The following is a 21,438-nucleotide window of genomic DNA, read 5'->3' as shown; positions in this document are numbered from 1 at the left end:
TTCATTTGTGAAGAGTGACAGTTTTACTTTTTTTTTCCAATCTGGATGCCTTTTATTACTTTTCCTTGTCAGATTGCTATCGTCAAGACTTTCAATATTATGTTAAATAAAACTAGTGAAAGCGGATCTTCTTGTCTTATTCCTGATCTTAGAGGAGCATGAAACTAGCCCACTTTCTTACATCATATACAAAAATAAAGTAAAAGTGGATTAAAAATATATAAGACCAGAAACCATAAAACTCCTTGGGAAAAAAAAAAAAACATAGGCATTAAACTCTTAGACACTAATCTTAGTTAATACTTTTTTTTGGCTGTCTCCTAAGGGAAGAGCAACAAAAGTAAAAAAGATAAGCTAACAAGGCTGCATCAAATGAAAAACTTTTGCACAGTAGCAGAAGCCATCAACAAAATAAAAAGGCAACCTACTAAATGGGAGAAGACATTTTCAAATGATGTAACCAATAAGGGATTAATATCCAAAATATATGTCACACAATTCAATATAAAAAATCTGATTTAAAAAATGAGCAGAGAATCTGAATAAACATTTTTCCAAAGATGACATACAGATAACCAAAAGACATAAAAAGATGCTCAGTATCACTCATCATCAGGAAAATGCAAATCAAAACCATGGTAAGATCTCACCTTGCACCTAACAGAATGGCTATCATCAAAAAGACCAAAACAACAACAACAACAACAACAACAACAACAAAAACCCAAAAAACAAAACCAAGCATTGCTAAGGATGTGAAGAAAAGGGAACCCTCCTGCACTGTTAGGGTTTTTCATCACTATGAAAAACAATATAGAGGTATCTCAAAAAATTAAAAACAGAACTACAATAGGATCCAGTAATTTCACATCTGGGTATTTACCCAAAGAAAACTAAAACACTGATTCAAAAAGATGTATGCATCCCTATGTTTACTGCAGCATTATTTACAACAACCCCAATATGAAAGTAGCCCAAGTGTCCATCAATAGATGAATTTGGATAAAGATAATAAAATACCCACACACCCATAAAAAAAGAATATAATCTTGCCATCCATGAGGGCTAAGTATGTCAGAAAGAGAAAAACAATATATGATTTCACTTTTATGTGGGATCTGAAAAACAAAACAAACGAACAAAAGAAAACAGAAACAGACTCACAGATACAGATAACAATCTGGTGATTGTCGGGGGAGGAAAGATGGACAAAATAGGGGAAGGGGATTAAAAGATACAAACTTCCAGTTACAAAAAAAATTAAGACACAGGGATGGAATGTACAGCATTAATAATATTTAATAGTAAATATTTTAACAATTTTGTATGGTGGCAGACGGTAGCTAGATTTATCATGGTGATCACTTCATAATGTATATAAATGTTGAATCACTATGTTGTATAGCTGAAACTAATATAGTATTGTATGTCAACTAAGCCTAAAAAACTGGAGGTAACAAATGCTGGGAAGAATGTGAAGAAAAGGGCACCCCTAGTACACTGTTAGTGGGAATAGAAATTTGTACAGCTATTATGAAAAACAATATAGACGTTCTTAAAAAATGCAAAATAAGACTACTATATGAGTCTACAAAATCCACCTCTGGATATACTGCAAGGAAAAGAAATCATTATCTTACAGAGAAAAGCTGCACTTTCATGTTCATTTCACCATTATTTTAAAAAGCCAAGACATGGAAATACTTAAGTGTCCATCTATGGAAGAATGAATAAAAAAGATAGGAGACACACACACACACACACGAATATTATTTGGCCATAAAAAAGGACATTCTGTCATTTGCAACGATATTAGTGAACCTGGAGGGTATTAAGTTAAGTGAAATAATGCCAGACCAAGAAAGACACTTTATGGATTACTTATATGTGGGGTGGCGGTGGGGGGCAGTTGAACTCATACAAGTAGAATGGCAGTTCCAAGGGTTAGGGATGGAGGAAATGGAGAGATGTTGGTTAAAGGCTACAAACATTCAAATAATTAAGTGCTGAGGGTCTAATGTATAGTGTGGTAGCTATATTTATTTACACTATATTATACACTTGAAATGTGCTGAGAGTCCATATCAAGCTTTCTTATCACACATTCAAGGTCCCTATATGTGTTAATTCACTTCACTGTGGTGATTATTTTACAACGTACACATATATCAAATCATCTCATTGCACATTTTAAGTATATATAATTTTATTTGTCAATTATAGCTCAACAAAGCTGGAAAAAACTGTACTTGGGGACCTTCTCCAAAGGTTTCAGACATATGGCTGAATGAAGAATAGCTGTATTTTTAGTTCATCATCAGTTTTTCTTCTTTATAAAAATGCCAGCAAAATCCTTTCCAAAACCTTATGTCACTGACAAGCCATTATTCTTAATCACCTCCAGATTTTGGTGTAGCACAGAATATCTCACAACAATGGCATGTGACAGAGATGACCCTGCCCCTCCCATCCACAGCTCCCAGATTATACATCTGCCAAAACCCATAGACAATTAGAAAGAGTATGAGAGCAGTGAATGAAACCTGCTATCAACTAGGGCAATTTCAGACAAATTGCCTCAGGAAGGGGAAGGGATTTCTACAGACCATTCACTTAGGAGGGACCACACACTACAGTCAGCACAGGGGAGAGTATCCATCCTCATTTGTGTAAAAAAAAAAAAAAAAAAAAAAAAAGCTAAACAAAATGAAAACAAGTCTTTCTTGAAAATTATATACAATCAAGAAGGCAAAAAAATGCACATTCATTGCTCCTAATAATTCTACTATCAGTAAGCTTTTTGCTGGAGAAAAACATTTATTAAAGATTCCTTTTTTTTTTTAAGATTTTATTTATTTATTCATGAAAGACAATCAGAGAGAGGCAGAGACACAGGCAGAAGGAGAAGCAGGCTTCCTGCAGGGAGCCCAATGTGGGACTGGATCCTGGGACTCCAGGATCACACCTTAGGCTGAAGGCAGATGCTCAACCACAGAGCCACCCAGGTATCCTTTTATTAAAGATTCTATCAAAATTTTCATAAATACTTCAGAACTCAGATTTGTAAATCTAAAATTTCCTTTTTAAAATGTCACCTCTTTAGAAAGAAAATGTTTGTTTGTTTAAAGATTTTATTTAATTATTTATTCATGAGAGACACAAAGAGAGAAAGGCAAGGGAGAAGCAGGCTCCCTATGGGGAACCTGATGTGGAACTTGATCCCAGGATCCCAGCATCATGCCCTGAGATAAAGGCAGATGTTCAACCACTGAGCCAGTCAGGTGTCCCTAGAAAGAAAATGTTAACACAACACAATCTAAATCAACATTAGGTTCAAGTCCTGACATTTCTGACCATATTATAGTTCCCATATGATAAAAAGAGTGACACTGTAATCGGAGAACAGATAAACTACATAAAATGAAAACTGTGCTATTTAATGCATCACAGTATTTCACAGTGATGTCTCATTTTTGCTATATTCCTAGATCCAAGAGGAAGAAAGAATGTATCTCCTGAATATATATTTTATATAGACTTTTGATTCATATCTCTTCAAAAATTTCTTTACAGAAGTATATATAATTCATGTCTGTTTAATTTTATAATGTCCCCCCCCAAACTGTAGATTTGCTTCATTTTAATAACATTGATTTTGCCCAACATTAATAAAGCTAATCAACCATATTAATAAAAATGCTTTTATCTTCCCCAAAAGTAGCAATTTGACAGGAATCAAAAAATTCTCCATTAAAACTCATCAGTTGTTCGACCTAAAAGAGCAGCAGATTTTCTTATGTCATGAATATTCATATGAAAACAATCTATGCACATATACAATGTGGCACATGTCCCTTCAGGTTCTAGAAGACTATAGCATACTTCCCATTGCTGCCACAAAAATTACTCCCACAAAGTGAAATGATGAAAAAAAAAAAAAAACTCAAAATAATGGAAAGTTATACTCGCCATACTGTTTTCTGTGGTTTTCTCCTTCAGTGCAAGAAATATGAACTCTATGTAAATGCCCAATAACAGGGCAATAATTTAGTAAATTATAATAAAAACCCAAAGGAATTTTGACAAACAGTACACAGAAACATTAGAAAGAATTTTGTATGGGTAAGTGCAAAAAGGAAAATATAAAACTATGTGGAATAGTCATAAAGTGTAAATAAGAGCTAAAATGCAAAGGAACATGCAAAAACTAAAACTTGTGCCAATGTTAGGATTACAATTACTTTTTCCTAACAAAAGTAAAGGAAAATTAATACCAAATGGAAGAAAAGGTTCGAGTCACTACTGGTTTCCAGCAGAGTAAACTAATTTTACTCTGGTCTGTAATTTTACTATAGTCTACACTCTGGCCACTGGTTTTAAAGTGTGATTCTAGGCTGACTGCCCTCAGCTATGGATGGAAGGGGCTGGACTAAATAGCCATTCAGCTCCAAAATTCAAAGAGTCTTCCCCTGCCACTATAGAAGCAGGCTGAATATTAAAGTCTTCCATTGCTATTATGCTGAGTGAAATAAGTCAATCGGAGAAGGACAAACATTATACGGTCTCATTCATTTGGAGAATATAAATACTAGTGAAAGGGAATAGAAGGGAAGGGAGAAGAAATGGGTAGGAAATATCAGAAAGGGAGACAGAACATGAAGACTCCTAACTCTGGGAAACGAACCTGGAGTGGTGGAAGGGGAGAAGGGTGGGGGGTGGGGGTGAATGGGTGACGGGCACTGAGGGGAGCACTTGACGGGATGAGCACTGGGTGTTATTCTGTATGTTGGCAAATTGAACACCAATAAAAAAATAAATTTATTATTAAAAAAAAGTCTTCCATTGCTTCTTGCTGAATGACAGTCACTATAATGAAGCTCTCAAAATTATACCAAGAAAGAATCTGAGTACAGTTCCCAAATTATAGCCCTTCTAATTCTTTCTAAAGGCTTTTATCTCTTTCGAGAACATAGCACAACGGAGTCCTCCACTGGTTAAGTAAATGGCCCACCACTGGGTTATCACATGCTAAAACCTATGCTTTGTCTCTGACAATTTGTTTGGTTCACTGAGTGGGTAAAAGTGGCTGAACAGAAGCAAACTCATTCATGTAATTTTTCTTCATTTTACCTGTGGGTGATGATTCCCATTGGTAAGTGTTGCCTTGCTTTTGTCTTTTATTTTTCTCTCAGACTCACACATGCATACTCCAGAGACCCAAAGAATATAATCCACACTTTTACGAATAGCCTGGAGCGATGGGGAGAGAAGAAAGGAAAAGAAAAAGGAAAAAAAAAAAAAAACAGCACACAAAGCCTTCCTTGTTCTTATAATCTTTCTTAGACAAATTCTACATTAGAGAAAGCCACAGCTGAGGATTTTATGGTGGTGTTAAACACTACTTAAGTCCCCTGAGAAGGAAAGCATGCATTCCCTTTAGTATTCACTGTGCTAAGCTACTCAGCTTTCCTGAAAGATAATCTAACAGAGCAGTCAAAAGGAAAAAGCACAGACCATGGTACTTGCACTTAGCTGCTTATATACCCGTTTCTTTCCTTCCCAGGAAAGAAAGCAAACAAAAATGTTCTTGGGACCAATTCTCTTAAGGCCTGGTATTCTGTCCTGCACATAGTAGAGACTTAATATCCTCTGACTACGTCAATAAATTAATTCAGACAGCATGTTTCTAAATCTATTTCTGTGTTGCAGATAGCACACCAGAGGAAGATGAGATTTCTTGTCCTCAAGGAACGCATAACACGAACTGAAAACAAGACACAGATATAACCAGATTAACAACACATAACTAAGGAAAAATAGACAAAAACTCATGACTAGCTACCTAAATGAAAGTAAAACATACTAAATGTGAATGCAATTACTACGAACAATTGAGAATAAACAACTCCAGATGTGTACATATCAAGTGGTAAGAACAGGAGCATACATATTTTGATGAATCTACTTGATTTCAGTCTACAAAGGACATATTAAGGCATTAATATCTACTAGTATTAGGAAGAAATACCATTTATTAATACCTAAATTTCAGTCTTAAGTTTTTCTACAATTTATTCACAAATTTAACATGAAGCATATTTTAAGACATGTGATACTCAAAGACCGGACTCAGTTCAAGACTCTTCAGGGTTACAGTGTGAAATGAAGGCCCATAATGAATATCATTTAGATGTTTATGATTGAGAATAAAACCATAGGCAGAAACAGTTTTCACTCTTGAGATAATATTGATTATACTGATTATATCTATATATATTAGGTAGTGACATCAGACATTAATTAACCCAAAGTCCTGAATAAGAAATTAAACATGAAAAAAGAAACAAACTCTGCACTTAGTATACTCACTTATGGAATAAAAATGAAATATATCCCACCCTCTTGTAGGTGAATATCAACTGACCTTATTAATCAGGCCAAGCACACATCTTTTTACAATAAATGTTCTTTTGTGGTGCCTGGGTGACTCAGTTGGTCAAGCATCTGCCTTCAGCTGAGGTCATGATCTTAGGGTCCTGGGATTGAGCCCTAGTCGGGCTCCCTGCTCGATCGGGAGCCTGTTTCTCCCTCTCCCCGTTCTCCTTGTTCTCTCTCTCTCCCTCTCTCTCTCCATCTCAAATACAACCTTAAAAAATAAAATAATAAACAATAAATCATCTATTAATTGACTTCCACTCAACAACCAGTTAGATCAACTACAGGCCTCATTTACTTTGTAAAGCAGACTGAACAATTCATAGCCAATGAATGCCCCTCCATAAGACATCAATGCATCACACAATCACTAAAAATAAACTGTCCTAAAACCTGTTTATGCTAGTTTTATTTATTTAATTAAATATCATGTAAACTGAAGAGTACAAAATGAAAGTGAGATATTGCTTCCATAAAAATTAAGCTGAATACCATAAACAGAGCTCCTTCAAAAATAAACTATTGTTGAATTGAATATGAGACAACCATACAAGACTGGGAAGGGGAATCTAAAAGGAGACTTCATTCATATTACTCATGTATGTCTAAGTTGTATCAATGGTTTTAGTACACTCTCAGACATTTTTGGTCAATGCATTATGCATGTGGTTTATTCAAGAAACAACGGTTTGAACACAAATCAGTGAAACCATTCTCAAAGTAACTCTCACTGCATATAAAAGTCCTGGGGAGGGCAGCCTGGGTGGCTCAATGGTTTAGCGCCTGCCTTCAGCCCAGGGCATGATCCCTGAGGCCCAGGATCAAATCCCACGTCGGGCTCCCAGTGTGGAGCCTGCTTCTCCCTCTGCCTGTGTCTCTGACTCTCTCCTCTCTCTCTCTCTCTCTCTCTCTCTCTCTCATGAATGGATAAAGCTTAAAAGCTTAAAAAAAAAAAAAAAAGTCCTGAGGATCTTAAAAAAAAAAAAACAGTGCCAAGGCTGCACTTCAGACCAATTTAATCAGATTTTCTGGGATTGATACCTAAACATCACTGTTTTTAAGACTCCCCAAGTTTTAAGGCTCTCCAATGCACACCCAATGCAAACTACTGATCTATACCAAAAGATTTGTGAGAAAAGCATAATAACTTGGCTTACTATAAAATAATATATTTAAATATACACCTTTTCTTTTAATGATTTCTAGCTTTAGGTAATTGGTTTTAATTTATAGATGCACCATGGAAGTGATCATGTCAGATAAGAAGTATTCTACCAAACACTACCACCAAAAAGTATATAACCAGATCTACATTGCCCTAACAAGTAAAATGAATGGGATCTGAATGCCTTTCTTCACATGAAGATCTACAGGCAAGATCTATCAGTTACAGGAAAGTGAGGACGGAACATCACTTCTATAATTTCAAGAAAGTTCTTTCGTCCTCCCTGAATAAATCTGAGCATCTTTCCTGCTCTTTCTAGAACATTGCTGAGACCATCCAACTACACTCCGTGTACACACTAACATTGTAGAAAGGCATACGAAACAGTGAGTCTTAAAAAGCGGGTGGCAAAAAAAAAAAAAAAGAAAAAAAAAAAAGCGGGTGGCAAAACAAGGGGAAGGCTGGTAATACCCTAGTGGAGAAGAGAAGAGATAGGAACTTAGTTTCAATGTGCCCACAGCAGAAACCTCCAATTTAAAAGCCCAATTCACGAATTCTCTCATTTATACATGCAAAGCCATACAATAAATAATTGTACATAAAGTTGTTCTAAGTGCTCTCAAACAATGTCAAAAAAGGGCAAACATATTATCTGAAGACCAAAGCCAATATATGAGTACATAGCTCTCTTTAATCCAGCTTTTGCTGCAACTGTATAGCAGACAGCCTTGAACAAGGAGTTAGAATAGCCTGGTCAAAAGGATGCCTACTGCACTTGGTGCCACACATGGTGACAACACTTATCAAAAGTCACATTTGGGAATGCCTGGGCGGCTCAGTAGTTGAACATCTGCCTTTGGCTCAGGACAGGATCCCGGACCACACTGGGGTCCTTGTGAGGAGCCTGCTTCTCCCTCTGTCTATGTCTCTCCCTCTCTCTCTGTGTCTCTCATGAATAAATAAATAAAATCTTTTTTAAAAAGTCACATTTGATGTTCTATGTACTCTTCAAAATTAACTGACTCTATTGCCAGCTGAGGAACTCCTCATAGTCTAATAAAGTAATCTGAAATTGGGCTTTTGATTCAGATTGGCTGCATCTTTCACTTTCAAAGTACACTGATACAACATAGTCTTCAAATTCACCATTTGAAACAGGATTTCCATTTACCTCCTTATACTTAATCAAAGAAAATGACTATATTTGAAATCATTCCTTTGGAAATGAAATTCTTGGAGCTTTTGAGCAGTTGTTTGTCCTTAAGCGTTTTTATTTGAGTTGTCAAAACTATGAATAGTCTTTCCAGTGAAATGAGTCCACTCTAAGCTTGCAGCAAAATTTATAACATAGCCTGATGTACAAAGATCAAGTTATTCTGGTCTCAAACAACAAAACTAAGAGCGGAGGAAATAAGGTTTTGCCATGTCCAAGTTCTACTATCAAGTGAGAATAAAGAGATTCATAGTATCATGCTCCATAGCTTGTTCCTACCATATTTCTTTCAAATTTCAAAACTGGTTTTCTGGCACAAATTGAATGCTTCATTCTAACAGAAGCCAATAAAATTCTAGAAAATATAGTAAGAGCTTAGGCACAGTCATTGTGATTATTGAAATTTCCAACACACTAACTACATAAATAAATTTCAAATTAACTCTAAAGTTAAAGACAGTTATAGAATACACTTTAAACTTATGGACAGATGCATAAGGTTCCAAGGAAGGCAGCCAATGGGGTCAGACAGTGTTTGTAATAATTTCAGAGCAGTGATTCAAAAAAAAACATCTCTTACCAAAGAAACAAGTGTACTAATTTTCCTCCCACTGGACTCAACACCTCATTGAATTCAATGTTTCAAAAGAAGCAAAATCTATTATTGTTTCCTACACTATGCTCTTTCTGGCTAAAGTAGCTAAAATTTTTTAAACAAAGATGGGATTAACGATTCCAACCTTATTATGAAAGCGATTGTCAGAACTGCTTTGAAGAAGAAAAATATTGCAAATTGATGATGTTTTTTAGTGATGTATTATCTTGATGAAATAGCATTGCTGGAGGACTTAAAGATGCAAATGCATGTGCTATTGATAATATAATTTATATGAAGTAAGGTAAACTTGCAATGGGAGTTACTTCTAAGCAAAGGTTAGCAAAGTTTGATGACATTTCTAATATAAATGTAAGAAACATAAAGATAGGGATCCCTGGGTGGCACAGTGGTTTAGCGCCTGCCTTTGGCCCAGGGCACGATCCTGGAGGCCCAGGGCGCGATCCTGGAAACCCAGGATCAAATCCCACGTCAGGCTCCCGATGCATGGAGCCTGCTTCTCCCTCTGCCTATGTCTCTGCCTCTCTCTCTCTCCCTCTCTCTCTCTATCATAAATAAATAAAAATTAAAAAAAAAGAAACATAAAGATAATAAAACACAATTATCACCCTCCTTGGAGCACATACTACCAAGCCTTATGCAATGTAAACACTTAAAAACATTGTCATTCAATCACTTTTGATTTATTTTTTAAATCAATCACTTTTTAAAAAACATCTTAGGAGACTTCTGCTTCCAGGAAAATGAAACATACTTTTTCCTATTACTTACACAAAGTACAACTTAAAACCCTGGACCTCGTGGATGAGGAAACATAAATAGGTGCTAGAGGTGAAGAGAAGAAGGCAGACCAGCTAAAAAACTGGGGACCCAAATAAATGAGATGATGGGGAGTTCCTTAGGGTTTTTTGTTTTCATTTTTGCTTGTCACCTCAAATATCCCAGACCATGAGCTGAAGAAGAAAGAAGAAACTCAGAAACACCAACAGCAGATACAAAAAAGGCCCCAAGAAAAATCGGCTCTCTTTAGACACAGGACCAGAAATGAGTCAAACTAGCAACACAAACAACTTTTGGACAAACATCAGAGAAAAACCTGGGACACAGCCACTTCTCCATAAGCAAGACTGAGTGGGGAACCTACACTTTTACTCTTCCTCATCAGGCTTTACTGAGTTACTTCATCTCCACAGATTGTGGTGTCAGAGAAGCCAGGCAGAGAAGAGCACCACCCTATTCTCCATGTTAGTGGAGACCATGTAAGAAGCCTACATCTTCAAGAGGCAGTAAGGAGGCACCTCTGACTTCTCCCCACTTGGGTGGTGTAAGGAAAGGCACTGTGGAGAGTCATGCCTGCAGGTAAGGAGGCCATGCTCCTCCCCTGTGGTGTCAGCAGAGGCCAGGAGGGCTGCAGCAAGGAGACATCATTACCCCTCTCAGTCAGGACAGGATCAGCTGAGGCTTAGAGGAGAAATGGAACTCCTCCTCAGTAACTGAGAGGTCTTCTTCCCCATTAGGGGAAAACTGAGGTCAAGTTGGAAACCAGGACTTCCATCCAATAGGGCAATTAATAGACACCAACACTGAGATAATAGACATATTAGAATTATCTGACAAAGGTTTTGAAGTGCCTACCATAAAAATGTTTCAGCAAGCAATTACAAACATGCTTGAAACCAAAGAAAAAATAGCCACAGTAAAGAAGTCTCAGCCAAGAAATAGAAGATATAAAGAAAACACAAGAGAAAATTTAGAATTCAAAAACATTATATTCAATAACAAAAACTAAGAACTCAAAAACTCTAAAAAATTGCTGAAAGAAATTAAAGAAGATACTAACAAATGAAAAGACACCCCATGTTCATAGAATGGAACACTTAATATTGTTAAGATCTGCATTCTACCTGAAGAGATCTATGGATTCAAAGCAACTCCTTTCAGAATTAAAACTGCCTGTCAGGGAATCGCAGAAATAGATAAATTCACCCTAAAATTTATATGGAATCTCAATGGACTCCAAGTAGCTGAAAAAATTTGAAAGAAATACAAGGTTGGAAGACTGTCACTTTGATTTCAAAACTTATTACAGTAATCGAAAACAGTACAGTACCAGCATAAGGACAAAATGGGCAAAATAGACTAATGGAACAGAACAGAGAGCCCAGAAATAAGCTCCTGTGTATATGGACAAATGATCTTTGGGTTTTTTTTGTTCTGTTTTAAAGATTTTATTTATTTATTCATGAGAGACACGGAAAGAGAGAGAGAGGCAGAGACACAGGCAGAGGAAGCAGCAGGCTCCATGCAGGGAGCCCCCAATACGGAACTCGATCCCGGACTCTGGAATCACAATCTGAGCCGAAGGCAGACACTCAATCGCTGAGCCACCCAGGTGTCCCAAATGATCTTTGTTTAAATAAGGGTGCCAAGACCACTCAGTGGGAAAAGACAGTTTCTTCAATAAATAGTGTTGGGAAAACTGGATATCCACATGCAAAAGAATGAAGTTGGTCCATTACCACAAACCATATATAAAAATTAACTCAAAATGAATTAAAGGCCTAAACATTAAAACCTAAAACTATAAAATTCCTAGAAAAAAAATAAGTGAAAAGCTTCATGACATTGGATTTGGCAATGATTTCTCATATATGACACCAAAAGCACAAAAAGCAAAAGAAAAAAAAATTTGATGGGGCTGCATCAAACTAAAAACTTTTGTATATCAAAGAACACAATCAACAGAATAAAAAGGCACTTATGAAGTGGGAGAAAATGTATGCAAATCAGTGGTTAATGACCAGAATATATAAAGAACTTCTACAACTCAACAACCAAAAATCAAATAAGCTGATTACAAAATGGGCAAAGGACTTCAATAGACATTTCTCCCAAGATATACAGAAGGACCAAAAAACACAAGATGCTTAACATCAGAAATCATCAGAATACTACAAATCAAATGTAAAATTATGAAATTCTTTAAACAAAAAAAAGGTAAGAAAAATCTTCAGGATCAAGAGATAGATCAAGCAAAGAGTTCTTAGCTTTCACAAAAAAAACAAGGCATAAAAATGAACAAAGTTCATAAACTGGGCTGTATCAGAATTAGTTTTTATTTTTTATTTTTGCTCTGTGAAAAATGCTATTAAGAGGATGAGAAGACAAACTACAGATTGGAAAAAAATATTTATAAACCACATGTCCAATAATATACTAGCATCTAGAATACATTAAGAATTTTTAGAAACTGAACAATAAAAGTAAAAAACCCAATGAGAGAACAAGCAAAAGACATTTAATGAGAGATGTTTAACAGAAGATATCCAAATGAAAAACAAGCATATGGAAAGATGTTTAACATCGTATCAGCTGTTAATAGGGAAATACAAATTAAAACTACAATGAGAACGTACAATAAACATACAGCCACTCTAGAAGATAGTTTGGTGGCTTCCTAAAAGCTAAATATGCTATCTAGCAATTGCACTCCTGGCACTCATTCCATGGAAAAGAAAACTTACGTCTATACCAAAACCTGTACACAAGTGTTCATTGCAGTTTTATTTACAATTAAAAAAACTGGAAATGATGCAGTTGTGCTTCATTGGGGAAATGATTAAAACCCTTAACCCTAGAATACTACCCAGAAACCAAAGGGAATAACATACAATTTGGATGTATCTCCATCACGTTGAATGATAAAAAACAATCTTCAAAAGGGACATTGTATATCATGCCATTTATAGAACGTGCTTGAGATGACAAAACAGTACAAATGGAGGAAAAAGTACTGGTTGCCAGGAGTCAATGAAGTGATGCAAAGGCGGGTATAGAAGGCCAACATGAAAGATCTTTGGGGCACAGAATCTTTAGTATCTTGACTACATTACTAGCAATATCCTGGTTGTGATATTATGCTATACTTTCACATGATGTTACCTTTAGGGGAAACTAGATAAAAGGCACCTGGTATTCATATTATTTCACACAACTACATATGAATCTACTATCATCTCAACATAAAAGTTTTATTTTTTAAAAGTATACTAGTCAATTGCTAGTGGTTTCACAACATTTCTCTTGTATTTATTAAGTCTAGTAAAAATGATTAAGGCTAAAAAAAGTATATTAGGCAATAATTTTCCCAATTTAATATATAAATAATTTTATCAAGTTTCTATATATTACCCAAAGTCATATACTACCAATAAATGGCAGAAGCAGAATTCAAACTCTTGTCAGCCAGACTCCCAAAAGAACCACAGAGTAATCTATGGTATTTAAAGAATAACTGAGCATCTGTTTTATGATAGTATTATGGATATCAAAAAAAAAAAAGACATAGTTCTGGTCTCTAGGATCTTATGGTGCCTCAAGGCGCAGACTGGTCAATAATCACAATGCAAGGTATTACATATATACAAGGACAAGTGCTTGCACTGTTGAGAGAGATCAACTGGGATTCTTAGAGAGGAGAGGGCAGCCTTTAATAAGCAGGGGAATAAGAGACTCAGACTGACCTTTGAACAGTATCACTCTAGCAGTGTCTTGTAACACGGGAAGGTATCATGAACTGGACAATATGGAGACCAATTAGGCTCCTCTAATAAACCAGGAAGAAGATGATAACAGAACTAAAACAGGTCCTTTGGGAACACACATAACCAGCTGGATAGTGATGTCTTACCCATGGTAGGAAATATAAATACATTTAGTTGAGAAAGAAGAAATTTACTGCATTTTAGAGATGCTGCATTAGAGATACCTATTGAAATTCAAGACAGATATCTAACTAGTCAATAACCAAACAACACAAAACAAAAAACAGAATGATGGCTACATACCAACCTAATTCAAGAAAGAGATAACTTGGGGCTCCTGGGTGGCTCAGTGGGTTAAGCAAGCAACACTTGGTTTTGGCTCAGGTCATGACCTCAGGGTCATGAAATTGAGCCCTACAATGGGCTCCAAGTTCAGCACAGAGTCCGATTGGGATTTTCTCTCTCCCCCTCTCCTTCTGTCCCTCACTCTACTCACTCTAGATGGATAGGTAGTTAGATAGAGAGATAGGTAGATGATACACAAAATCTTGAAAAAAAAGAAAGAGATAACTCATCAATAATTTATATGGAAATATTACAGAGAAGTGTGTATGTGGTAGAGGTAATAGAGGTTTGTTTTACTATATACATATTTAGATACAGATATTTTTAAATTTTGGAAAGGGAGCACAATCCTGATGATCACAGGAAAATAATACCATTGGCAATATTTTTGGTAATGCATTACCTTGAATTTCTTAATTTTTCGTGCTATTTAAGACTGATGAAATCATTTTTCCAAAATGTAAAACTAAGAAATGACTGTCCATTAAAGGTATCACATAATGTATTCTCTTACAACTGTGGACAAACTTCGCAGATGAAACTATCTTTCCAACAATTACAAGTTTATATCAAATTATGTGGTCACTGTTTGGAAATAGAGACAGGGATTTCTTCTTACCCTTTTAAAAAATACTGGAGGAAATTTCAAATTAACATCTCTATAAAAAGAATAACTTTTTAAAATAATGTGGAAAAGAATGATTTAAATTTGTTTTTTGGGACGCGTGGGTGACTCAGCAGTTAAGCTTCTGCCTTCGGCTCAGGGTGTGATCCCAGAGTATTGGGATCGAGTCCCACCATCAGGCTCCCTGCATGGAGCCTGCTTCTCCCTCTGCCGGTGTCTCTGCCCCTCTCTCTCTCTCGCCATGTCTCTTGTGAATAAGTAAATAACTTCTTAATCAATCAATCAATCAGTTTTTTAAGCATCCTTGTCCCTTGGTTTACACTCAAGCTTTTTATCTCTCCAATGAAACTAAACTCATTTTGATGAGTTTGGGAGGGATTGGGTGGGGGAGGGAGAAGGGACCTCCAGTGTAAGATTAAAAAATAAATTATAGGGAAGAAACAAAACAACAAAAGTTCCACTGAGAATAACAGAGATCTAGAGCACCATAAGCATGTCATAACCAAAACTGAGATTTTTGTTTATTTTTCTCCCATCTGTAATAAAAGCAAGATATTCTTCAATTAGCTATGGAGGCTTACATTATTTAGCTTTATGACAGACACATCTTTGTATATGAAAGCATTCTCTCATTTTGCTGCTAAAGGAATAGTAATATGGTCATTCAGATAAGGCAATTAATTTAACATCCCCCTCCTTTTCCTTTTTATCAAGATCATTGCTTGAAATGCTTTTTCCCCTTTTTTACATTACTTTACTCTCAGTCCTTAATTATGAGTTTCAGATTTCTATGGCAAGACATTCATTTATGGTGAAAGGAAAATGTTAAGGAGGTAGAACACAGTTTTAATTTATCAAAATTCATAACACCAAGAACGGGTAAGAGGCTCTTCCAAGGAAAGTAATCCACAGAGAAAAAAAGTAAATTCTAAACCAAGACATCACTTTTCCTGACCCTGTGTAATATCTTAGTAATAATAATGTTAACAGTTAACAATGCAAATGGTTTAAAATGAAGGATGGGGTGCCTGGGTAACTTGGTTAAGCATCTGACTCTTGATCCTGGCTCAGGTCTTGATCTCAGGGTTGTGAGTTCAAGCCCCACACTGGGATCCACACTGGGCATGGAGCAAACTTAAAAATAATAATAAAATATATTTTAAAAAATAAGATGGAGGATGGATCTTTTTACATAAAAAGCCTATATATTTTGATGAGTACATACACACGGGTGAAGAACAAGTAATTTTGCTGTCATAAAAATAAAGTAGAAACAGATCCATACAGAAAAAAAAATGTGGCAAAATGAGCTCCAAGTATACTAACTTCTTTTTTAAACTAGAAGAATGGAGAAGGAATTTTTCAACTTGCTTATTTATGCATATAATCATAAGAAGTAAGGTAAGTTATCACAATTTCCATCTTGCCACATTATGTCTCCCTTCTCTAGAATCTCAGCTTAACTCTACAGTCAATATGCCAATACTGTCAACAAGAAAATCAAGAAAGGATTTCAAAAAGGAGACATTTTAGGTTGCCCCTGGAAACCTCATTTCTAACCCTATAAATTCCAAACAGAGTTAAGTGACACATATGGATCCAGAACAAAAAAGGATGGGTCATCGTCTCCAGGTAAGGGAAAATGTCTTAGAAAGTACACACTTCTTCCCACCAAGCCTAGTAATGATATATTAAAACAGAGAACTGCAACATCAAAATTTGAGATGCAAACCAAAATTCAGTGCTTCCCTAAAATGTAATCCTCCCTCAACAGACAGTAAAGAGAGAGTCTCAAAAATAGTTTGTCAAAATGGTGGGATTCTTCCTATACCCCAGAACACAGCAAAGCTCTTCTTCTACATACATGAATGAGTCAAGTCAGTTAACTGAAAGAAAGAAATAAAAATTCTCACTAAGCAAACTATAGGTAAAGGAAGTGATTGTCAATTTGTCTCAGGACAGAAAACACATCAAGTTCCGTAACAAATACTCCTCTTGGAAACTACTCTCTCTCAAGTGTCGCCTGTCTTTCCTGTGAATGCAGTTTCATTATTTTCCTTCTTCAGATTCTGAATAAGGCTTCTGGGACTGGGTGTGAAGATTCTTTCCTCATGGTCAATAGCAATGTCTGATTGTCAGCACAGAGCCTGTGTTTCATCCAGGAATCATTAAGCCAGAGGAAACCATTCATAAATACAACTTCTGGGCTAATGTGCTTCCCTTGGTAGCCAGAGGAGCCTGTCCACAGAAGGAGGTAGGAGGGAGGTAGCAGGTTTCCCTTTGGGAAAAGAAAACATATTGACTTACCTTCTCTGCATACTTGAACTTAACATAGAACCAGCTTGACTTGATCATTGTCTCACCTCCTGCCCTCAGAGGAAAAAGATGGAAAAAATAAAAAGGAAAAGAAAAACAAAACAAAATAGTATAACGCTGATGAAAAAGTGTGTTTCGGGCAAAAGCTTCTTTCAGATGCTGAGCTTTCCAAAGGATGCCATGTATTCAAAGGCAGGAGGGGCAAAGGGGAGAGCAATAGGAAAATGCACTATTTCAAACCTGGCCTCCTTCCCCTTTAAAGTTCCTATACACCTTCCCTTAGTGCCTACAACACTGTGTGTGATCCTGCTTCCAGAAACTGCACGCAAGGACTGCTTCCCTGAGCTGCCTGCTTTTCCCTCCCTCCCACTAGCTCGCTTGCTCCGTGTTGCACTCTTGGCCAGCTGACAAGAGAATTCCTCAAATGGGTTTCAGCTGCCTTCCTCACAAATGGCTCATGTTGGTAAAGGCAGGAGGCAGGCCCTGGCCCTGTACCCTCCCAGAAGGACAACCTCCTCCTCCCACTCCTATCCCCACGGGATGAATAATGAATTCCAGCACTCCCCCTCAGGACACAGATTAACACCTGGCCAAACATTATTCTGCCAAGAGCCTGTGTCTAGATAAAGGACTCTGCCACAGCTTTAACCCCATGATCCCCAAAACAAGATCAGGAGGTGACCTTTCTCCACGCCTATGGAAGATTACAACACTAAAAGCAGTCCAGTCTTTTCAGCAAAAAGTGAAAAAGAATCCATTTTAAATTCTCCAGCTGAAACAACATCTTTCGACCTCTCGTAGACAAAGAGAAAAACTGGGCCAGCTTTCTCTTGCTATTCCCTTTTACTTCTACTAGCAGCTACGAAAACAGCTCCCAGTATTCAGCCTCAGGAACTAACAGCTTGGAAAATGACTGACATTTCTTCATACATTTTTCCCCAGAAATGTAAAGACAGTGTTTTTACTTTTGTTTTACTATTAACGCATTAAACTTTTCAAATTTCAAGACTAATACGTGAAATAGAATCACAGCACCTACTTTACAAGATGCAAGAGACAGAAGAAATGGAGAATGAGGGGTGAGATCTCTGAGTATGTGAAGATCTCCAGCACAAGTGAAGCTGCTGCCCCAAGCACCATTGTGCTACAGATGACACGTGGCCACAACCCGGCATGTAGAAAACTGCCCACTTCAAACTACTTAATAGTTTGTCAACACATCTCTTGTCCCTACTTCCTGTATCCGTATCCTTAAGTAATAAATATTTACTTATTAAATACAAAATAATTAAGATTCATCTGGATTTAAAAGTACATACTATGGGATGCTGTACACTACCCTCACCTGCAGAGAGAAATAGGAGAGTCTGAGTATTCATCACAGGCTTCCACCTTTCAAAGTGCCTTGAAAAAAAGCCTGAAATCTTTTACCACACAGCTGTTCTCTGTGCCCACTTTTATTCCAAATGATGAATGGGGCCATTCTAATGAGTAACCTTTCCTGCCATACAGGAAGAAAAAAGTCTACACAGGGTTTATCTTTCACATCTGCAAATGACCAGAAGCATGTGTGGACCATCACTTCATTTCCCTACTTCTGTGTCATAGAAGCTCCAATCCTTCATCCCTACAGACCTTTCCTCCAAGGCCCATCATGCTTTCCTCAGTCTAGGCACATTTGCTAAGGCCTACATGTCATTTACTGGACATCGGGATGGAGAAGGGATATGCTTCCATTTTGGAAGCATCTATCACATGCCAGGTTAAGCAGCCCCTTCATCGTAGCATTCACAATTCTGGGAGTGATTAACACTGAAAAACCCTCTTGAAAAACTCCATTCCTGCATCACAATAATCACAAACCTTCCCATAATGTTTTTGAAGTAGTCTTTTCTTCCAAAGGCACCCAAATACCCTAATACTACCTCGGCAGAGCACCTACACAAGTACACAGCAAAACTCTGTACCAAGATTGACAGCAAGTGTGTCAAAACTCATCCCCTAACACACAGGAACAAAAAAGTATCTCAGTGGATTCTAATTTGAGTTAGTAAGTGAGGATATAAATCACTTCAGAGGTAGGAAATAGAGTGAATGGAGTTAATACCTGAAGGCCACTAATTTCTCTGAGAACAATGACTCCATTCTTACTGGCCCCTCTCAGCTCCCTGCATCTTTCAGTGCCCAGGTGTTTTACTTTCTGGAACACCTCTATATCCTCTATCACGTCACCTCTTACTCTCATCCTTTGGATTGGCACTTAGCTGTCACTTCCTCCAAGAAGCTTTCCTTACCCGCATCCCTGAGCCTGAGTCGGTTCATCTATCATATACTGAATTTCTCCCCTTAATGGCACGTCTCATACAATGTTCTTTTTGCCTATTTACTTCTCTGCATTTCCCTCTGAAGTGGAGACCTCTCTGGAGCAAGTCCCCAGCCTCCCTCAATCACAGTTACAGCCTGTGATGTGGACCAGTGCCTGGACATAGCTGATGGTCAGTTACTATTTGTTTGATGTAACAGAAGGAAGAAAAGTTAAGTCATGTGGCACAAATGGGGCTGAGACAATGCATCTGAAGTCCTTAGCATGTTTCCTCTAGCACAGTAAATTCCTAATAAACTTTTGCTAAGATTGCAGCCTTCAGTGGGAAGAATTTGTGACTGTTACCAAGGGAAAAGAAAGCAACATGGTAAGTGGACTGATGGGCAACAATGAAAAGTCCTTCAAATACTGAGGCCCACTACAGTATATATACATTATGTAATCCACGTAAGTTATAATTACATTCCAGACAGTTTTAATTCTCTCAAGTGGAACATAGAAGCTCAAGAGAGGACAGACAGCTGGCATGCTTCTGGAAGGAAACGGCAGAAGGACAAGAACTTCCAGGAACTGAGAGAGCCAGTAAAAGAGGCAGTGAGGGGTTCCCATTTAACAAGGCTGGGTGAGGGAAGAGGTGAGGCCAGATGGGCTTGTGGTTGGAAAAGAAGGTGAGGTGTACAGGGCTTCACAGCACACAGGGACTGGGCAGGGGAAAGATGACTGCGTGACCATGACCAACTGTACTTACAGACATGATGGTAAGACATTCTGTGTTCAGGGACAGATTATGGAAGATTGGTTCTTTTAGAGTCAATTCATTTCCTCACGATTTTCCCCCTTTTACTATAAATTAAAATGCTCATGGAGAAGAAGAAAAAGTAAGTTAATGTAAGATTCCAAACAGCTAGAATTTGGGTAATAAAGTATTTAGACTTATTAGCAGGCTTACTGGATATTTTATTGGGAAGGGACTTTAAAAGTTCATGAAAACCAATAGTGTCTAACTTTTAGCATGAGGCCCCTTTTAATTAAAAAGAAATAATGAAGTCCCCATTTGATAACATATTGAATTTTAGCAGGCATTCATTAATTGAAGAAACACACAATGTAAGAATGTAATAATATTTTTAATGAATTTCTAGTTTATTAACCATCGCTTCTAGAAACATCAAAAAATAATGGGCATACAAGGACATGCTGCATGTGACCTATTTAGCGTCCTAATAAATGTTGTACATCCCAAACTGTGGAGTGACCTAGATTAAACACTGCAGTGATGAAAGGAGCAAAGCCCAGAGAGGTAAAGTGACTTCACCAGGGTCTCACAAGGTCTGTGAGTCTTCCTGGCTCCTGAGTCTAGCTTCAGGCTATCACATGTAAGTATATCCCTGAGAATACAACTGTGTTACATATTTCTGGTCACATGGTATTATGGAATAGACAGAATTAACCAACACAAATTCTCTTAGAGTCAAAAGGAGATAAGCTAAAACTGCTCTTTTATCCCCCAAAAATATATAATATTTGCATGAATATGAGGCATTGCCTAATGGAACATAAGGAAGGAGAGGAGGGTCAATGCGAGAGGCAGATTTCTGGTTGTGTTTTCTTTAGAGCATCTTATAAGAGGGGAAGGACAAGAACTGATGGAGGAGGAAGGACAGGCTATGTTATAAGAGAGCATCCTGCAACAGGCAGTGGTTACCCACAAGAGCTCTAGAGACAGAGGGACCTCAGTTCCAATCCTGACCACACCAAATGCTGCACGCAACTGCAAACTTGTTCCCTCCTTCAACCTCAAGTTCCCCATCTGTATACTGAGGCTAAATGAACCTACCTTAAAATGGGCCCATGTT

General features: G+C 37.2%; 1 protein-coding gene across 10 annotated transcripts in view; it reads right to left on the bottom strand.

Annotated features, from left to right (window-relative positions):
- AUTS2 (activator of transcription and developmental regulator AUTS2) overlaps positions 1-21,438 on the bottom strand; it is a 1,127,680-nt gene that overhangs the window by 747,451 nt on the left and 358,791 nt on the right. Inside the window, exons 1-2 of one of the 10 annotated variants that reach the window (XM_077908309.1) lie at positions 19,554-19,596; positions 17,251-17,309 (exon numbers count right to left, since the gene is read on the bottom strand). The exons of the other annotated variants lie outside the window; for them this stretch is intronic. Coding sequence (XP_077764435.1) covers positions 17,251-17,309; positions 19,554-19,581 — 87 coding nt within the window. The 5' untranslated portion in view covers positions 19,582-19,596. Of the gene's footprint in view, positions 1-17,250; positions 17,310-19,553; positions 19,597-21,438 lie in introns of those variants that run through there. 10 annotated transcript variants of the gene reach the window in all.

The sequence above is a fragment of the Canis aureus genome, chromosome 8, assembly GCF_053574225.1.
Source record: "Canis aureus isolate CA01 chromosome 8, VMU_Caureus_v.1.0, whole genome shotgun sequence".
Classification (NCBI taxonomy): domain Eukaryota; kingdom Metazoa; phylum Chordata; class Mammalia; order Carnivora; family Canidae; genus Canis; species Canis aureus.
This window is presented reverse-complemented; position numbering and strand designations above follow the sequence as displayed.